This window comes from Ictalurus punctatus, chromosome 13 (assembly GCF_001660625.3).
Source record: "Ictalurus punctatus breed USDA103 chromosome 13, Coco_2.0, whole genome shotgun sequence".
In the NCBI taxonomy this organism is placed as follows: Eukaryota; Metazoa; Chordata; class Actinopteri; order Siluriformes; family Ictaluridae; genus Ictalurus; species Ictalurus punctatus.
In genome coordinates, this window is record NC_030428.2 from 14,915,001 (window position 1) to 14,935,793 (window position 20,793).

Here is a 20,793-nt window from a genome sequence, read left to right on the forward strand (position 1 = left end):
TCACTCTTTGATATGATGAGGAATTCATTGTTGAATCAATGAATGCAAGCTGTCCAGTCCCTGAGGCAGCAAAGCAACCCCACACCATAACATTTCCACCACCATGCTTCACAGTTGGTATGAGGTGCTTCTTAGCAATTTAACGATTCATGTACGGTCACATACAATACTTGAGGCTAGGTTGCTTTGTGATAAATGGCCACGTCTAACTGTACCATGTGAGCAAAGGCAAGTCAACCAAACTAGTAGACGGACATAGTTAAAACCGTAGCACATGTGGGTGGGGCTTAATAGTTCTTGAGGAATTTGTCTGTGTCAAGAAATAAATTGGGGGGGGGGAATTATTCATTTATATTCTAATACTGATGCCTTTATGACTTAAAAACAAAAACAATAGAGGTGTATACAATTTCTGCTTGGACCACTAAAGATAACATTGATAAATGGTGGGTTAATTTCTATCACTGGCTATGATTCACAGACCCCTTTTTTAGACCCATGGCTCTAACTGCCCAGAAACTAGAATTTGTTAACATTTACAAACAAATCTACCAGGACACAAACTGATTATGAACTGATCGTCAAAAAGGGCACTTGATTTAACAGATGAGTGATCTCAAACCGCTGAACATTTGATGTGTTGCACTACTATGCTGAGCAGTGAGACATTTCAAAAGTGCATCCCATCACAAACAGCCTCGTCACCGGACACCGGAATACAGAGTCAGTGTGTGTCAGGCTTTAAAACCGCTATGGCAGAATCTCTGAAAAGGCAGATATATCCACCCTCTCTCTTGTCACTTTAGCATCAGACTCAAGGTGCAAGCATTTTTAAATCTGACAGAGTAAGAGAGAAACTAATACAGCTTTGTCAGTCTGTTCCAGAAAGCATAGCTGTCACCAAGCACTGCAACACTGACCAAAAACTTGTAGTTCAGGCCAGTGTCAGCTTATGGTATCACCGATGTTTGTTTACTGTACAACATTCCAGAGCTTCTTCAATGAGTCATACATCACGATAGGGCAGGATCCTTCCCGCCAACCCTACGATTAGAGGACAACCCGCTCTACCACCTGAGCCACAGCCGCCTACATGCAACTAAATAATAATAGCTTGAAATAAATAGCTTGATGGGGGTGGCTGTGGCTCAGGTGGTTGAGCGGGTTGTCCGCTAATCATAGGGTTGGCGGGTCGATTCCCGGCCCACGTGACTCCACATGCCGAAGTGTCCTTGGGCAAGACACTGCGCCCCAAGTTGCTCCCGATGGCAAGCTAGCGCCTTGATGTCAGCTCTGCTACCATTGGTGTGTGAGTGAATGGGTGAATGAGAACCCGGGTAAAGCACTTTGTAGAACCGCTAAGGTTAAAAAAAAAAAGTGCTATATGTGCAGAACATTTACCATTACCATTGTTTGTGTTAGTGATCACAAAGAAAGTTTAGCAATTGCTGATGCTCAGTTATTTCAAGCTTAAAATGATTACATTTAATTCTATAACAGCACATTATTTAAGGTATATGATTCATTTTCTTATGCAATCTATGTTTAAGGACTGCTGGTCATTTCAAGGTGGAAAAAAAAAATCAGAGAATTCAAGGAATAATACTGCCTTTATAAAAAAAAAAATAAAAAAAAAAACCCCCACGTCTGCACTTTGAAGAGCAAAGATAAAGCTTTTTAATGGCACATAATAACATGGCTGTCTTTCCTTTTCGCTGAAATGTTGCTTTAACAAACCATGCTATTAAGAGGTCATTTTCTAAAAAAGGTAAAATGAAAATTTGGCCAACAAAGACAACAGTTGCCTCATTTACAGACGATCGATGATTCAGAGCAGCAAAATAATGATCTTTCACAGACAGATAACAGAGCAACTCAGTGAAACATTATTACATTATTTGTATAATAAAAAAAAATACAATGCTGACTCCCTGCCTGTTCAAAGGAGGTAAACCACCATGACAATTTTACATTTGACAGCATGACTCAGCAATCACAAACAAATGCTATTTAGATACAACTGAATTGCGTTTTCATTTCGACAGACAGACGGTTAAGCTCTCCACACCGCAGATTCATTCTGACTGGGTTTTTAGAGCGATACGCTATTAAAAAAAGAACTAACTCATCACCTTCAAGTGTGTCAGCTCAGTGTCAGGCAAGGACATCAAACCATCACAGAGGCTACTCCGCAAGAAAACCAGAGTAATAAGCCTAAAGCAACAGACTGGAGCTGCAGAACACCACAGCCATCACTGAGATTCCTAAAACTCAGAGCTATGAAGAACCTACAGTCAATGTGCAGTTTCAGGCAGTTCCAAACTGCTAGTAATAACTACATAAATAAACTAACTGCAATACTGAGAATCTGAAGGAAGCAGAGTGAAATTCCTGACTAGGGCAAAGTGGTATTGTTAAAAAAAATTTTTTTTTAAAATATAAATAAATAAATAAATAAATAAATAAATAAATAAATAAATACTTAAATAAATGCCCCCCCATTTCTGAATGATCCTCAATGATGATATAGATTTTTTGTTGTTCTTTAATAACGCAATTGTAAAATTATGCAATTTACTGCAAAAAAAATTTTTTTTATTATAATGGAATTTGTAAAATGTTTGGAAGAACAGAAAAATCTATAGCAAACAGTACAAACAATGGTTCTATTAAATAAAGCATCTTTAAATAAAGCACATTTAAAAGAAATGTTTACAGAAGGGCTGGCTGATAGGACAAAAAATAAATAAATCATATCACGATACTTGAGGATGCTGCATGATGTGTATCACGATATATAATTTAGCTAGCCCTAACCCTCCACAAAAAAAAGAGAACTAAAATAAACAAAATAACGTTAAGCTGTGCTTGACTATACTATTCTTTAATGCCTACAAAGACAACGATTATTTTATTTACAAAAAAATTCTGTCAACTCAAGGGCATTCATTCAGTACCATTTAATATGCTATTATTAAAAATATTAATAAAACCTCACCATACCAACGATATCTAAGAAAAGTGCATTGCGAAATCATTTATCATGATATAGATATTTTCTATTCTATTAATAGGCACAATGGCTTTCTTCTTGTTGTGCTTGACAGTACAGCTTATGCTGCGTTCACTTGGAGTAGCTTCCCAAGTAATTCCCAACCTCCAGCTAGTAAAAGCCAAAGAAAACACCCTCTCAACTTGAAATTCTTTCCCGTTAAGATGAACATGGCGGTGTCCATTTTTACTTTTCATCTGTCGAACGTGCTTACCACTTACGAGGCGAGTCGAACGCAGCATTATGTTTCACATGAACATGCTACGTGCTCATGCCTCTGCCTGTTTATCTTGGTGGTGTTTTGTTGTCAAGGCGCCAGTGTTTGGGAGTATCGCAGGCTGTAAGAGGCGTTGATCATGTTAAGAAGGCGGTGTTTTTGCTTCATATTGGTTTGAACAGCATTGGTGGATTCTTAAGATGCAAAAACAGTAAATATGTAATATGTAAATGTACACATGAACGTAAACAACAATCTCGATTAGAACATTTTGAAAATCGCCCATCATCACTACCTCCGACGTATACACATTGCACAGCAGTCGCTATACTAAACCTAACTGATGCACATAACTAAAGTGTACATCTCTCGGTTCAATTAAAGTCAGTTAATGAACGTATTATTACAGAACTACACGCCATATAATATAACACAGCAAAGGGCAGAACAAATGCAGCGCTGCTAAGACACCCAAAAAACATGTTTTAATTAATGTAATCAGATAAATAAGCCTGTTATGCTCTGTGTACATGCAAAATAGAGCAGAAGGAAAGATGGATGGAATGCTGCACACAAGCTCAGATTAAAAATGAGACAAAAGAACAGGATATACTTTTAGGTCAGATCCCGGGGGTTGCAATCAAAATGATTCAACCCTCATTGCAAATCAGGTCTACTGTCAAATGTACAGACTTTCAGCTGTTTGCAATGATCATATCAATCAAAAGCAATTGAAATAGTTCAACACAACAAATGCTTCAAGTAGTTTCTCCAAATTCAACTGAAAATGCAACTTATAATGACTTCTCCAGTTTCAAAATTATTCAACCCCTTCATGGCAAGCATCTTTAGTACTTAGTAGAGCACCCTTTTGCTGTTATGACCTGCTGCAAACAAGCTACACAGCTTCTGGTAGCGTTCCTGAGGAATCATTCCTCATGAGCAATGGCCTCCAGTTCAGTAATATTCTTGGGTTTGCGTGCTGCAAACGCCTTCTTCAAATCCCACCAGAGATTTTCAATGGGGTTTAAGTCACGTGACCGATGTCCCTGTAGATTCTTCCAGGACGACTTCTACAACCAAGCCTGGTGGAATTTGAGGTATGCTTGGGATCATTGTCCTGCTGGAAGGTCCAATGACGCCCAAGCTTCAGCTTCCTCACAGACAGCATGACGTTTTCTCCTAGGATTTCTTGATACTTCAGTGACTCTATCTTGCCTTCCACACGCTGCAGGTTTCCAGTGGCAGAGGATGAAAAGCAGCCCCAGAGCATCACCGAGCCTCCACCATGCTTGACTGTGGACAGAGTGTTCTTTCTTCATTCTTCTTCCTCCAGATATACTGCTTATCCATCGTTTTGAAAAGTTTCAGAACAGAATCCCAAAACTTCTGTGGCTTATTTATATGAATGAGCTGACTTTTCTTGTGCTGTTGGGTCAGTAGTATTGTATGTCTTGGAGTTCTGGCATGGAAACCGTCTGCGTTTAGTACGCACCTTACTGTGCTCTGAAACCTCAGAGCCTGTTGCCGCCAAGTCTCGCTGCAGGTCTTTTGCAGTCACTCGAGTGTTTTTCACAACCTGCCTTCTCAGAAATCTGGTTGCAGCCAGTGATAGCTTCCTTTTTCTGCCCTGTCCAGGTATTTCATTTATTTAGTACGTTCATGTATATTCATGTATTGTTATTATTGCTACTTCTTGATCTTGATGTATGGTGTCCTTGAGTGATTGAAAGGCGGCTTAAATAAATAAAATGCATTATTATTATTTATTATTTTCTGCCCCTAGCCGGTATTTCAGGTATTTCATGTGTTCCAGCTCAAGCACACCTGGTACAAATAACAAAGCCCTGAATTAGTTGCATCAGGTGTACATGAGACAACACCTGTTTTGCATATCTGTGCTGTTGTAAGGGATTTTATTCAGTCGGTTGAATAGTTTTGAAACTGAAGAAGTCATTTTTAATTTGCAATTGTATTTAACAATTAAAAACTGTATTTAACCAGAAAAAGGAAAACAATATATAACTGCAATTTTTTTTGTGACTACACCTTCCATTTGATAAATCAAATCATTTGACTTTATGTGCCAAAAGAAAAAAAAAATCCATGAGTTCTCTAAAATCTACTGTATAATTTATTATGTACCAAATTGTTTCCAGGTCTGGAGAATGCCGACTTCGCACACCACTTTTTAAAATACATTAGCCTAAATATTAGTAGAATTACTGCTTCAAAACACACACACACACTTAATACCTGTAACTCTTCTGGGTTTCTGCAGAATATAAATCAGAGCAAAACTGCAGAAGGAATATTCTTTAAGTAAACAGCCGACTTTATTTTTTACTTTACTCAAAAATGTGTCAGTCAATATAAAACACTGAGCGAAAAATATGAGAGATTAATTAAAGCCACCTTGATGTGAGGCTATGGCTGGATTCGCAGTAATGTAACAGCTAACCGCGACGGATTGACAATAATAAGTCACTTCATGTGTTTATAGGCAAGATGTCCTCTGAATAAACTCTCAGGCTGGCCCTGAGTGTCGCTCTTCATTGTTTCGACTGGTTTAACTCACAGATTGAACCATTCTCAGTAGAATCTTTGCATAATGAAAGTTCTAAACTCATCCTCCACCTGCATCACGTATCTTTTACTTTGTCAGGCAACAGCCGAGACAAACGAGGCACAACAGAGAGCCAAGAGGAGAAAGTCGCTGTGGCCAGGTATTTACCACACGCTAAAGCACAAGGCCATAAATAACTGCTGGTTAGCAACAGAGAGAAAAATAAAAAACGCGTGATAATGGATCTGCACTAAAACACTACTGCAATTTGCAAAGGCCAAATGACTGGCACGACCTTGACGAGTGAGTCGTTGGGAAAATGAAAAATGATGGGCACTTCTTCATCTGGACTCTTTCTTGATCAAAACTTAGACAAACGGAGAGAACGAAAATAAATCTTTGGAAGCAAGCATTTTCCCCAGTGTGTGTCTCCTTAAGCTTTTCAATCATTTCAAATTAAGAGATCTTTTTTTTTCTTTGTTGAGGATGCTGGAGGGCAGAAACCAACAGATGATCTGAACAGGAGAAGTGGAGTGTTAAAGTGAGTGGAATGCTAATAGCTGAAGCCCATCTGCCCACATTAGGCCTTATTGGCTTTAATTCTTTAGATGAATATGGTTCTGGATCACTGCAGTCATCAGTCATGTTTATCTTCACATGTCAATTAGCAAAAGAGCAAAACAGATCAACCTCCATGATTACCAATGCCAGCTCAAGCCTACAGAATGGACAAAAGCATCTCCATGGGCTGTGAAAGTATTTAGTGAATCAAAGATCAAGACATCGACTACTGCAAAGGTAAAACACATTAGTTGAGCTTCACCTTGTAACCACAGTACAATGGTTTGTCTTTGAACGCCTCTTAAAGAAACCCACCTTTAATCACACATGTTAAAGCGCACCTATTATGGTTTTGAAACGTGCTTAATTTTGTTTTAGAGGTCTCATACAATAGATTTACATGCATCCAAGGTAAAAGAAAAAGTTTGAATGTGCTCATAATTTAAACTGCAGCATTACTTTTCGCTCCAGTGTCACAAACGACTCATTCTAAAGGATTCATTTTAAACTCCTCCTTTCAAAGGGCATACTCTGCTCTGATTGGTCAGATGCCCCGGTCTGTTGTGATTGGTCTACCGCTCTCAGCGGTAATGAAGACGAGAGGCGGGGCTTTTTGTTACAAACCTACGTAAGTTTATACAGGAAGTAAGTCCTGAATTACTCGCTTCAGCCGTTCAGAATCGGTTCCTTCTTTTGGGAGTCAATAACTGCGTTTGTCGTGCGCTTTGATTTTTGAAACTTTGCAGACGTTTTTACATTCACAAACAGCTCTAACAACACACTACATGAAAGGTAATATCTGAAAAAGCATAATAGGTGCACTTTAAAGCATGATTGAAAAGCCTAATTTTCAGCATGCAAAAGCAAGTGCATGCTGCAAGATGTCTGCTGTCCTCCCTCCTGCCAGTCAGCTCTGCTTTAGATATGTCAAAGCTAATTGGTTCAGCAGAACCTCTAATTAGTATGATGAGCATCGCGTACTTCAGGACAAAGCGCCGTAATGATATTGCTGACATTGTTGTTTTAATTGTATACACACGCTTTACAATGAAAGACTTTATGACAACATTGGGAATGCATTTGACATGATGGGATGTTTTTCTCCATCATACTTCATGACTATATCTATGAACGTGTGATATTTACGAAAAGCATGAGAAAAATCCATAATGTAAAATGTACCTCTCTCCGTCTTGAGGCCCAGCAGGTCTGTTTGATCTTCCACACCACTGCAGCCACCAGCAACAGCGAGAGAAAACAGCTGGGAAAAAAATAAAATAAAATAAAAAGACAAACAAACTCAATATTAGATAAATGTACTGGTGGATATTTCTGGCACACACCATACCCATAATAAAACAATATCCAGTTAAGCTGAATTTAAACAATAGTCTCTGACAAGATGCTGCGACCTCATTGGTTTCCGCCCTTTCCTGTGCCAGAATTCTGACCGTTCAGTATTTATAAATGCTAAAGTGAACTACATTATTTAAGAGATGACACTAATTAGTAACAATGCCCTGCTTTAAAAAAAAAAAAATCTCATGTGACCATATGAAAAGGAGTCACAAAACACAGTTCTTATTCCACAAATAGATGTACAAATGTAAAGACAATCTGACCTTATGTCTCGATCAGCTTCCTAGGTAGTGAATCAGTATATCGTGTACACGAGTTCGGGCACTGGTAAGGACCCTGGCTCACTACACATTTGGACATAACTCAAATTCCAGCAACACGATTATGTTCTCTCGTCGTAAAACGCCACCAAAAATTAAAAACATAAAAATATTTAAGTTTATGTCATGGAAATGTGTTAGCGTAATCACACACCTTTGTGTCATGGTACTTCAAGCAGAATCGCTCACTAGCTAATAGATTTTTTTAAAAAGTCATTGAACACTTAAAAGTCGTGAGAGTCAAACAAACCGTATATAGATCATCAAATAAAGTTAACGTGGGTAATCATTGGAGAGCTACAAAAACGCTAACAAGCTACTTACATTTGTAGCTGGGAGTTGGCTGAGAGATTGCCTCCCATTTTCCCGAGCTGAGAGGCTTCAAAAAACATGTCATTTCCGGTAAGGAAGCATTTTTTTGCGGTGCATTGTGGGATTTTTTTAGTGAGCGAACGACAGCCCTTAAAATGGCCGACTCCCTGATCAGTGCCCTGACTACTGAGCTAGGGAGCTGGTTGAGACATATCCTGAGTTTCTCCACACATTACTCTCAGCCTCAGATGCTTCACCCATATTCATTGATCTCTTTTGAACACTTTTCTGGCCACAAGCTTCAGAGGTTTACAATCTAATTGGTTCACAGATTTCTGTTATTAAACGTTTGACATATTCCTTTTGAAGCACTCAGCAGTGAATAAACGAGATAATTTCATAGGTTTTCCAATGGTCTGGGGAAATCTTCAATGTCGGCAGTTATTTGCTACATCTATTGATGAACGTACCGATGCTACAAATATGTAGTGCATGGAAATTGTAACGTTACAGCATACAGACACATTCTATATAACTGTGCGCTACCAACTGTGCTGCAATATCAATTTTCAGGAAGGCTCACATATTGGTGTGATGGTCTGGTGTCCACAAACTTTTGGGCATATAGTGCACCTAAACTTACTGCAATTTATCAAAAGTTTAGCACCTTACATTGCAGATTGAAGAGAAACAAAAACTTTTATCCCCACTTATATCTGAAAGATCATTCTAGATCTAGCTATATTATAAAATGGGTCAGTTGATTTGTACCCCATTTTCACAAATGAACAGGAAACTCTGCAAAGAAACTGTAAAAAGTCTTGACTATAGGAACTTCATCATAACGTGAAATTTCCCAGCAATAAACGTGTACTACAAAGACTCTTAAACCTCTGAGAATTTGTCTGCACCCCAGATCAAGCAGAGCATCCTGAAGGTCTCAGTCAACAGTTAAGCCAAGTGATGCGCTTCAAAAAGCAACTCCTCAAAAGCATACCAACAGTGAAGCTGAGAACCACAGACAAATTGGGTTTTGGCATCTGTATTTGTGGAGATATGTGAGCGTTCGTAAACATCTCAGAGTGAAATTAATTCATGGTCTGTACAGGGATGAAAAAAAATGTTTAAAAAAAGGAGCTCAAATGACGAAATCCCTTTAATGCTTCCAAACGCACGCCATCTTGGGCTCGTTTGAAGATAATGCTGAACTGGAGACGAAGAAAAAGAAAGAAAACTTGAATGGCTCAATTAAGTAGCTGTGCGAGAGAAATCCCTCTTTAGATCTGTCCCTTCTCATCCTCCGCTTTTTAGACAACAAACAGGATTTAATCCCCTTTACAGTTCCACCTGGAATCAGAATTAATAAAAGAAATACAGCAATTAAAAGGTTCCCTCCCTTCGTACTGCTGCGGATGTGAGAGAATCACACGGCATCACACGAGCAGCGGGGAGAGAGTAAACCAGTTTGGGGTTTACATACACGACTATGAGATGACTGCTAACCTGTAGCAAGAAAGGGAAAGCGGACCACCTCTGGGGAAATAGTTTGAAAACAGGGTGCAGTTACATGATCATGTTTTATTGATCTAGAAACTCTCAGTACTGTGCCAGAAAATCCCAGATCACAAACATGAGCAGCAGAGGAACAGCAGCAACTGATGATATACTTATCCATGGGGTCTGTCATTTTGAAAAATTTGTTACGGTGGTAGAAATTACACGGCACTATTATCAAACACATTATATTTATGATGGAGTTTTTATAGTTATTAATCTATTTAACTGGTCAGGTGATGTGAACGAGATGAGTTTAATCCAGAACTCACTAAAGCTTTGTTCACACCTGGCATCAACATGCCTTCTGGGTGATTGGATCGTAAGCATTCAGCACTAAGTACGAGTGTGAACAAGGTCAAATGCATCCCGAAGACGCAACGTGATACGATCACTCAAACCACATTCAGAGGTGGTCTGCGACGCATATGGCCACACCACGTTTGCGGCGTGAAAGCGAAATGCGTCTCGATGCAGCAACGAAAGACCAGCTAATTGACTGCGTCGTTGCCATGGCTGTAAGATATGTCCTTGGGGCGGCTGTGGCTCAGGTGGTTGAGCCGGTTGTCCACTGATCATAGGGTTGGCGGTTCGATTCCCGGCCTGGGTGACTCCACATGTCGAAGTGTCCTTGGGCAAGAAACTGTACCCGAAGTTGCTCCCGATGGTAAGCGAGCGCCTTGCATGGCAGCTCTGCTACCATTGGTGTGTGAGCGTGTGTGTGTGAATGGGTGAATGAGACACCGTGTAAAGCACTAAATAAGTGTGCCATTTACCATTTAATCCAGAGACTGTTTGGAAATTGCGCTGATGGAAATCTCCATCAGCTAACGGATAAAGACGGTCCAACAACAGCAGAGATGAAAGCAGATGCTTTTTGCAGCGTCTTTCGTCGTCTCGTCTTTCGTTCATTCATAATACTTTTGATTTTTCTTTAGCAGACCGCAGGATCGACCCTTTTGAAACAGACCGTAAGAGAATACAAGATACGATTCGCTCGGCATTTCTGCCTAAAAATAAATGGAGTGGAAAGCCAGAAGACTGATGTAATAAACATGCAGATGTAATAAACATCCTTCCTCCAGCAGAAACGACGTGGTCTCTGAAGAGTTCATAATGCCAGGTGTGAACTGCTAGGCATCTCAGCTGTCTACTTGTGACCTGATCACCAAGGACACATGTTAACGCCAGGCATGAACAGGGCTTTACTCAACAAGCAGACCAATAAATAAAGTCAACTTGGACCTGATGTGAAACTCCAGAAATAAAGCACTCCATGACGCCAATGAATAGCCAGAGTGTTATTGTACAAATGTAAATAATGAGCTTAATATTGAAATAGTTGGACCACGGTCCTAAAATAAATCTTTTCTGAGCAGTTCCAAGGAAATTACTGAACAATTCAAAGGAGTCCCTGGTCAGAACTGCACTTGAAATTCATCTTGCACAGAGATCCATTTTCACTTCTGCAGCCTCGTTGTACCCATAAGCCCCTTCTCTGCATCTTGACACAAATATGCATCTTCAAAGAATGATCTATTCAGCCTTTCCCTCTCCCAGGCAAAGTAGAACATTTTTAATTCCCCACACAGTCATAAACCTTTAGTAAGAGAGGCTCATTATATCCTTGTTTTAGGGATGAAATCAGAATGCTTTACGGGAATAAGGAAAGAAATTTTAATGAAATATATCATACACAAAAAAGTGAGCATTCTGCAGTGCAGTTAAGTTAATTTAATAGTAAAAAAAAAATAAAAAAATTTGTTTCACAGTCTCCGAGCCAGAATCAGGGTAAGAAAAATAAAATATGAAGAAATAATCTGCCATCCTCTGGTTCTCAGAAGTAGACCCATGTACCCTATTCACTACAAAATTGCATGTTTGCGCAAGTTGTTCGAACATCACTGTTCATTACGGGCCACCGGAGGTGAGCAGATGATTAAAGACTAGTCTATAAGCAGAGATCTACCGACCTCAATGCCTTCATCGCCTTCAGCTTTAGTGTCATGGGAGCAGAACTGCACAGAGAACATCAGTTAGAGGCAGTGGAGTGAGTGCTGAGACATACTGTAACCTCACACTGCATATGAGTATGTAAGAGAGAGAAGGGGGAAAAGAAGAAGAAGAAAAAAAAAGATTTAATACTAGAAATGCCAGAGGCCGGGGTACAAAGCTACGCAGGGCAAAGTTGGGCAAGAGCAGCCGTCTACGTAAGAAAAGTGAAAGAAGAAAAAGAGCACAGAAGCACACCTCAGCCTAGGAAAGTGCTCTTGAACTCAGAAGTCTCAAAAACACATGCAGAGAGACAAACACCGCAAATGGATTCGAGAAACTGAACTAATTCATTAACGAACAGAAATGACAAAGTGAGTGTTAAAAAGCCATTCCGACAGGAAAATGCAGTTTGCTTGCGGTCCTGTTAAACACTGGCTAATTTCAGGTTACGAAAAGTCTGAGTCCTAATTAAAACAGCACATTTTCATTAGAGGCACTCTTTTAATGCTCGAGTGCTGTCTTTTGCTAAGCGGGTGATTATAATAACTAAAAATAAATAATTACATTTCATATATTTAATAGGGACTTTTGAAACAATGAAAGTGGTCATCTGTCAGTCTGTAAAAGGCATCTATAAAGTAATACTCTCGTCTGTTGTTATCTGTGCTGTCTCTGCGTAGGCCGGAAGCAAAGATGAATAAACTACATCGGTAGGTTATAACGAGAAAAAATATATATATATATTATTATTATTGAGGCCCTGCGTGCTCATCTGTAAGGACATTGCTTCATCCTTTGAGAAGATCATTTGTGCTTAGGCGATGTGGTCTCTACGTCCCATTTGCACTCAGGCACTTTCATTACCCGCTTTATCCTGGTTAGGATTATGGTGGATACAGAGTCCATCCTGGGAACACTGCGGGTGAGGTGGGATACATCTTGGAATGGACACCAGTCCATTTCGGGTAAGCAGGCATGCACACACAGAGAGACAAAGAGTGTTCTCAGACCTGTAGATCTATGCTTTGTTCCGAAACAAGGATTTCAATTGCTACAATGGTTCATTTTCTCTTTGGCTCGGTTTACTTACACAAGGCAGCATTTCAAAGCATATCAAAATGTGTTTATGCAAGTCACATGTTAGTAAACTGTTCTCTCATTGGTCAGAGTGCGCCTGCTTATGTTTCGGGGCTCTGCCCATAGCAGTTATCCAACAAGATGGGCGGACCACAGCTCCGTTAGGTTATAGTGGGTTTGTTTTTAGCTGTAGTTGATATAATTTATAGAATTGATATGTTCCACAGAGGAATTAAAGCCCGTCTCTTTGAGACGTTCTCTAAACACTTTGTAAACCTGGGTGTTTTATGCGCTTTTGAAAGTTGTTCAGAAATACGTTCATCAGACCAAATTGTAAATGAGGCGTTTTACCTTGTCTTTGGTCCAAGTTAAACTACAGTTCATGTTGCGAGACATTAGCAAAACAAACACACTTTTTATGTAATGCGGTTCCCATCGTGCATTACTAAACAGGTTAGTTCGTTGGGTTGGACTGCTTTCTCACCACAAGCGAACAATCACCTGAACGAGGTGCCAATTGTTCTGGTGTGGACCCGAGCGCGAGTGCAGTGTTCACATATGTCTAAACCAGGGGTGTCCAAGGCTATTCAGAAAGGGCCAATGTTAGTGCAGGCTTTCATTCCAACCAAGCAGTACACACCTGATTCCACCTGTTTAATCAGATGATCTTGGCTTTCAATAGAATCAGGTGTGGCTTCTGCTTGATTGGAATGAAAACCTGCACCGACACCGGCCCTTTCCGGATAAGATCGGACACCCCTGGTCTAAACGAACCAAACCAAGGGAGAAAACGCACCAGGTTCCATAACAAGCGCTCCAAACGAGCCAGGTTTGAAAACACCCTTAGTGTAGACAATCCACCTACTGGCATGTTTTTCAGATGTGAGAGGAAACCGGAGAACCCTTGAGGAACCCCACATAGGGAGAACATGCGAAACTCGAACAAGGGACCCCGGAGCTGTAAGGAGCAAACGTACCACCATACCCCTTACTCCAACATGCACCACCAATGAAATCAGACTCATTCAGATGACAGTTGTCTTTGGATAAGTTATGAAACACAACCCATGTGAATTACAGCGGAAATAGACTGAAACAGACAATGGAATCAGACGTGTCCGGTATTCACATCATTTTCAATGTGGAACGCGTGACAGCTGGATGAAAGCCTGATTGCTTTTTTGCTTGTGTTTATGTAAAGACAGACAAAAGATTACACAGAGACAGCATTGGCAGAAGGAGGCACATAATAATCTGGTGTGTGTGTTGATTCATTTTCTATAACTGCACAGCTATAACGTAGTGTCAGCTGCAATGCAAATCACAGGTTTATATTAATGCACTCACTCTACCAAGTTATGATTTCTATAATAACAGCTCAGTCACTGTAACCTGCATGGTGGACGCTTATCTAATTTATGCAGAACAATAATTTTTTTTTTATTATATTATTATTTTAAAAGTATTATTTATGTAACAACTAAATACATGTAACCATTACTTAACATATTTGAAAGGAGTTTTAGTGCTTGGCGGTTAAACGGTTCCTTTAGCTTTTCTGCTGTAGAGAGAATCTTCAAGACAGGGGACTTTGTCCGTAGTGGTTTCCCAGTTATGTGAAGCCGCATTTGACTGTTTTATTAACTTCAAGAGAAATAGCTGCTACAACAAAAGTGATAAAAGAAACTAACTGGTTTCATAGATGTTCCACATCATAAAATGCAGCTATGAACTGATAAAAAGCATGACGTGTTGTTCTTTAATAGGGGTGTCCAATCTTATCCGGAAAGGGCCGGTGTGGCTGCAGGTTTTCATTCCAAACAAGGAGAAGCCAAACCTGATTCCACCTGTTTAATCAGTTGATCTTGGCTTTCAATAGACTCCGGTGTGGCTCCTGCTTGGTTGGAAGGAAAACCTGCACCCACACCGACCCTTTCCAGATAAGACTAGACACCCCTCTTCTTTAATGTCGTTTATTATTGTCCTATAACACACCTGCCATGTTTTATTCCTTACTTAATTGTATTTTCGTTTCAGTAAGCGCACACACAATTTAAAATCCTACCCACAGAAACTCCTTGTTTGTGTTGGCCACACTTTAAATGTTAGATTAGGGGGACACGATATGCTAGAGTGCTGAGGACACCAGTCTCAGCCAACTGCATTAGCGTCTACTCGCTAATCCAAAAAGACCAGGTCATGAGGCGTATCAAGACGCTGAGGAAATTAGATAAGGCAGGCTGCTGATTCATTTCAGACTGATTTAAGAAATTAACAGATTTAAGACTTGGCCTGCCCTCATCATTGCCAATCAGAACGGCTCCTGAAAGCGAGGGGGGGCAGAATAAATTAGACTCACCTGAAAAATGTCACAAAGAATTGTACCAGGTCCATGATGCTGTTGTGCTGCGAGAAGGCAATCTGTAACGGGACAAAAATTAAGGTTCAGTTTGGACATACTATATGCATAAGTGTGAAAATTTTTGGTCTAACACATGAAACGTGTCGTGCTGTATCCGCCTGAAGAGCACATTAAGACCTGATACAGTCTTCCAACCCTGAGCTAGGGACTTGTTACATTTCTGGCATTAACAGCAATTCAAAGATACCCGACTATATAACCCTCAGGTAGATTAGCTACACGTTTGAATTCCCTTCTGTGGGCTTGTGGTCTAGCGTATCACCGTTATACCGGGATCGGATAGAGAAACGAGTGACACTACAAGATAAAAGCTTCTAATTCAACCTGTTTTAATGGACTGCGATGTGTCTGCTTATAGCTGGAAGGTAGCTTTAAAAATGACTGATGGCCTGGATTAGATTTCCATTGACTACAGAAGAGAAGAAGAAAGCTAACTCCTTTAGCTAACTCAAGGTTACAGCTGACAGTAATTGCCATGTTTGTGCAACGTTGTTCGATCTTCCCTGTGCAAGCTTTGGGGTTTTAGGGTGAGTTTCCTTGCTGGTTCAAAACGAGGCGGTTAAGATGTTTTACAGCACACACCACCACTATAACAACATTGAGCACGGCGGCATCATTAATTCAGCATCACCACACTGACAAGCTCGATGTCAAAGAGAGCACTGGCACAACATCCCATGAGGCAGGGTGCTAAACTGCCTGGGTGAATACCAAGCCAAAATAACAAAACACACCAAAAAAAAATAAATGGATTCACGGTCCAAATGTAAGTCACCCTGAGCTAGTGGATGAATAATGTAACAGTAGTGCGATGGCCAGGCTTTTAAAAGAGCTCATTCATTTCATTAGGCACTTGGCCCAGTCACAGATCCAGTGGGAATGTCAGGGAAAGTTAACACTCCATTAGGGCCGAACCATCTCTAGAGCAAGCAGACTTCGGAAAACAGTGGCCAAATTAGAAAAGGGCAGTTATACACTGCAGCCGGCTGCCTGCACCTTTGGGACAGTTGTCGGGCAGATGTGACTGGGTAGCAGAAGCAGGTCATGCCTGGGTGATAATGCGCCTGCTGCAAGAAAGGTCAGACAGAAATGCATCTGGGACAAACAGCCAAGTCAGTGATATAATACTAACACTGAGGTACATCCTAACTGAAGGAGATAACACTGATGCCAACGGACATTGTGTTCAATGCCCACACTGTGCTCATACTCCATTTTGTCATCTGAAGGGATAAAGTGTCAAGTAGTGGTGCCAAGAAGGGCTTGATTTTAGCACAATCTGTGTAAACTAAGTCGGAACTAGTCAGATTACTAATTACTTTACTTTCACATTACTTTCAAAACCTATCAAATCTACAAAAATACACTACAAAGTGAAACTCCTAGTTCTTTCAGTAATTGTAGCACACGTCAAGGTATGACATGATGAGAAAAAGTTGGATTTATCATAAAACTTGCCTTCGGTGTCGTCACTGTATGTAGGACTAACAGAGCGGTAAAATATAAAACTTTTTCTAACTAGGCTAGTTTGGTGTCGCTAGCCAAGCGGAGGCACAGCTAAGCCATCATTGTATGGGTTTAGCCGCTACAGTGCCATGCAAAGTACATAATCTTTCCTTATGCCCTGCTCATAACATGTTCACGTAAACTGGAACTCATATATACATTTACACATCTTGTTTTCCTGCTCAGCATCAGAGGATGATACTGTTTCAGCTTCAACCCCTTCACTGGTTTAAAAAAAATAAATAAATAAATAAAAATCATCATATATCCATTTTTCCTCTCACTGACTGTGAGCTAGCGTTGGCAGAATTGACAGACTGTCAGCCAATAAGACACGGGTATTTCCACATATTCTCCTGGAAACCCTGTCTGACTGGTCTCGCCCCCGTTCACTGAAGATATAAAATTACTGGCGCTCTTCTTTTACTCACGTTCAGTTACGTAGAGACAAACCGCTCCGAGTGGGGAATTATTCGGGGCTAAAAAAAAAAAATCTTCAGGGCAAAACGCAATTTATTTTAAAAATACATTATATTTAATATTGTTTTCTTAACGATAAATTTGTAACGCAAGTAACATAATTTTACTGACATCAGTAACCGTAATCAAACATTCGTAATCATAACATTGCTACTTACAAAACTAGGAAAGATTTGATATTTAATACCTTTAATTAAAATGTTTTAAGGATAGTATGAAAGTAATTAAAAATGTAGTAAAATTATTGAGACCGACAAAGAAGCTCCATGTTGCTTTTAAGCAAACGTAAACTTCATTTACATCTATAACCATGGAGAAAAAACAAAGCAGTTTCAATACAAAAGAGAGAGCGAGAGAGAGAGAGCGAGAGAGAGAGAGAGAGAAATAATTTTTTTTTAAAAAGACATACGCAGTTAAAAATACTAAAAAGTACAACAGGGTTATAAGGGCTGAAAAGTCTGGAACAGTTGAAATTAGCCGAGAACTGGACACATGACCACACACACACAGTCAGGAGGAGAATGCTGACAATACCACAGAAGAACCTTTTATTTATTTATTTATTTATTTATTTAATTGAACAGTTTTGTTGATTCTGGCGATGGGGATGTTTTGTAACTAGTGATGAAAGGGCTCTTGTGAAGATTGAGGGCATTGTGAATTCCACTATAGGACACTGTGGACCACAACCTGGCTGCTTCTACCACGTTCCAACACAATAACTTGGATCCAAATCAACACAGAAATGGTTGTGAGGGGGGAAAAAAAAAAAAAAAAAAACAGTGAGGAGCTAAATATTGTCTTCTACATTCTATAAAAACCAAGGCTAATGCTTCACTATTAAAACCGGATCATTAATCGTCTCGTCACTGAGGGTCACCCTCTCGCTCTGTGCTTTCTCAATAGTGGTTTAACCCTAGAATGATACCCTGTACTGTGTGAACCTACAGTACATGCAGCTATACAAAACTCTGTAAAGGGAAAAAGGGAAGAGTTTTTATTTTTTTCTATACAGAAATAATCCCATGGTAACTAAACACAGCGCTGTACCGAAGATGTGCACACATCAAGGCACATGCAGACTGACGGTTTATCTAAACAGTCACACTCACATCTACAGGAACCGTCAGGTTTTCTCATCAGTTTCACAGCTGGAATATGATTATTCACAGATAAAGCAGTCATAACCATTGAGTGGTTCTTGGAATGACAAAACATTCAGTGGGAATCATATATATATATATATATATATATATAGATAGATAGAGAGATAGAGAGAGAGCGCATTACCACACAAAGGCTGACCTCATCTCAGAGGAATGAGATGCTCTGAGCTGAGGCTGAGGCTAAGCTGTGGCTACTGTGCACTGTGTACAGTAGTAGTGCCCCATCAGATTGGGTTTCCCCACACAACCACATTTCCTCGACCTCTTTACATTCCAGTGCAAGTTTTTATAAGGAGTCAGGTTCTCATGTATAGACTCCTGCACTTATATCTGCGATCTCAATCTCCCCCCGTCAGCTACCAAAATGTCGGCCAGACAACCTAATCATAAGCACGAGCGCAGAACCAGCTCACAGTTACAGTTTGATTCAACAACGACCAGTGAGACACTCCAGCTTTAGAGAAATCTGACTATTAGCGGATGAATGTAGTTCAGTGGAGATAGAAATAAAAAATTTTTTAAAAAAAAACACATCCATAAACAAATTAACCTTACTGAAGAAACTTCTCACATGAGCTAAAGATATGGAACCATGTATGCAGATCAATATTTGTGGAGATATTCCTAGCTATATTGATGTGCCGAAAATGTCACTAAGCTTTAAAGAAGACATCATCAAGCGGTAATGAAGAGATAAACATTATCTTCATGTAGCACACAGTACTTGACCAAGGGACATTTTAAAATACCGCTCGATTACGCAGCAGAAATAATCTCCACTTATCAGTTTGATGCATGAGGATTATGCAAAGTGTTTTAAGGTCATGTTGCATGTCTTTGCCTGATCTGGTATGCCATCTGGTGAACTGTACATTAAATATCCTTAATACTCACGGGTGTAAACGTATCCTTAATTGATACATTGCTGTTGCACTGTTTTTGGATTTTCTAACTAATTTAGTCATTGTCAACACCCACCCATCAGGCTGATCTCCCCCTTCACATGACATCTACCAAACAGGGAGGGTGAAGTCTATCACGATTTTCCTACGAGGAAGCATCTTTTCAAACTGCTGCTCATGCAACATCAGGAGGGGGCGTGAGCTCACAGACTCCCGTGATTGGTTGGTGTCACTGTGATTGATAGGGGAGAGAGAGTATGCCACCCCTCCCTCCCTGAGACCATAGGCCAATTTTGCTCTACCAAATTTGTTCAATGTTTGTGAATGTTCAGACCCATCATCTTCGATTAATAATAAAAACACCCGAGACACCTGACAGTGATACTCTAGGTTAGAGCCTGTATGTTAAACATGCCTGACTGAAGCTTCTTCACTGGAGGGTAACTCTGTTAAGGCCACAGTGCCAGATCAGATCTACATCTGTTCCACTTGGCCAAGCGCTGATCGCAGTCCTGAGGAGATCGCAACCTCTACATGCCCTACTGTTACCTAGAGCTGATGTCAACCAGCCTGGGGCTGCACACTCAGTCCTACATGAAGGGTGGAGAGACGAGCAGGCTCCAGCATGCTCATTCCCTTTAGGGTCCAGCTCTGGACACAACACTGCGTTCTGCTCCAGCCTCCACACACACGCATGCATTACGCTACAGTGCTTTCTATTATTCACAACACAGAAAGAGACTTCAGGACCGGTATCTACAGATAGCTACTCAGAGCGAAATGTTGGTCCTGGTTTGAAAAGAATTCTTAGAAGTCAAGAAAGTTACTCCTACACTTAAGCTAAGAATAAGAGCAATGTACAGAAAGTCTTTAGCCTTAAGAGAACTTTTAAATAGACAAGTAGCGTCTGTCTCAACTATTAAAAGTAGCGAAAGATGGGAACATGTCCTGCAACTGACTGAGAACGCAGAGCTGATAAAAGACGTAACGGGCCGTTCATTACTGTTATCCATTCTTTGAATCACAGATTTGATGAATAATCAAATAAAATGCTTTGTTCCTCCTGACAAACAAAACAATCTGCTTCTGAATCCTAGTCGGATTAAACCCAGATCTGCCCTTTATGCGGTCTTTTATTTCTTCTAGTTTCTACTTTTGCTTCTTTCTTAGCTCAGCTACAGGATTTGCATTTGGGTCCAGTGGGGTTTTTGCGCTTCAGCAGAGAACATTAGATGTCAGTACTTAATCAGACTTAATCTCAAACACAATATGGAGCAGCTGTAACTCCGTGGAAGTGACATTAC

General features: G+C 40.2%; 1 protein-coding gene across 6 annotated transcripts in view; it reads right to left on the reverse strand.

Moving 5' to 3' along the window:
- The window catches only part of atrnl1b (attractin-like 1b), a 127,884-nt gene that overhangs the window by 37,385 nt on the left and 69,706 nt on the right, over window positions 1-20,793 (reverse strand). For all 6 annotated transcript variants that reach the window (XM_047159361.2, XM_017483859.3, XM_017483860.3 and 3 more), the window contains 2 exons: window positions 15,373-15,434; window positions 7,579-7,657 (listed from right to left, as the gene is read on the reverse strand). In XM_047159361.2, the coding sequence (XP_047015317.1) occupies window positions 7,579-7,657; window positions 15,373-15,434 (141 nt within the window). The remainder of the gene's footprint in view (window positions 1-7,578; window positions 7,658-15,372; window positions 15,435-20,793) is intronic.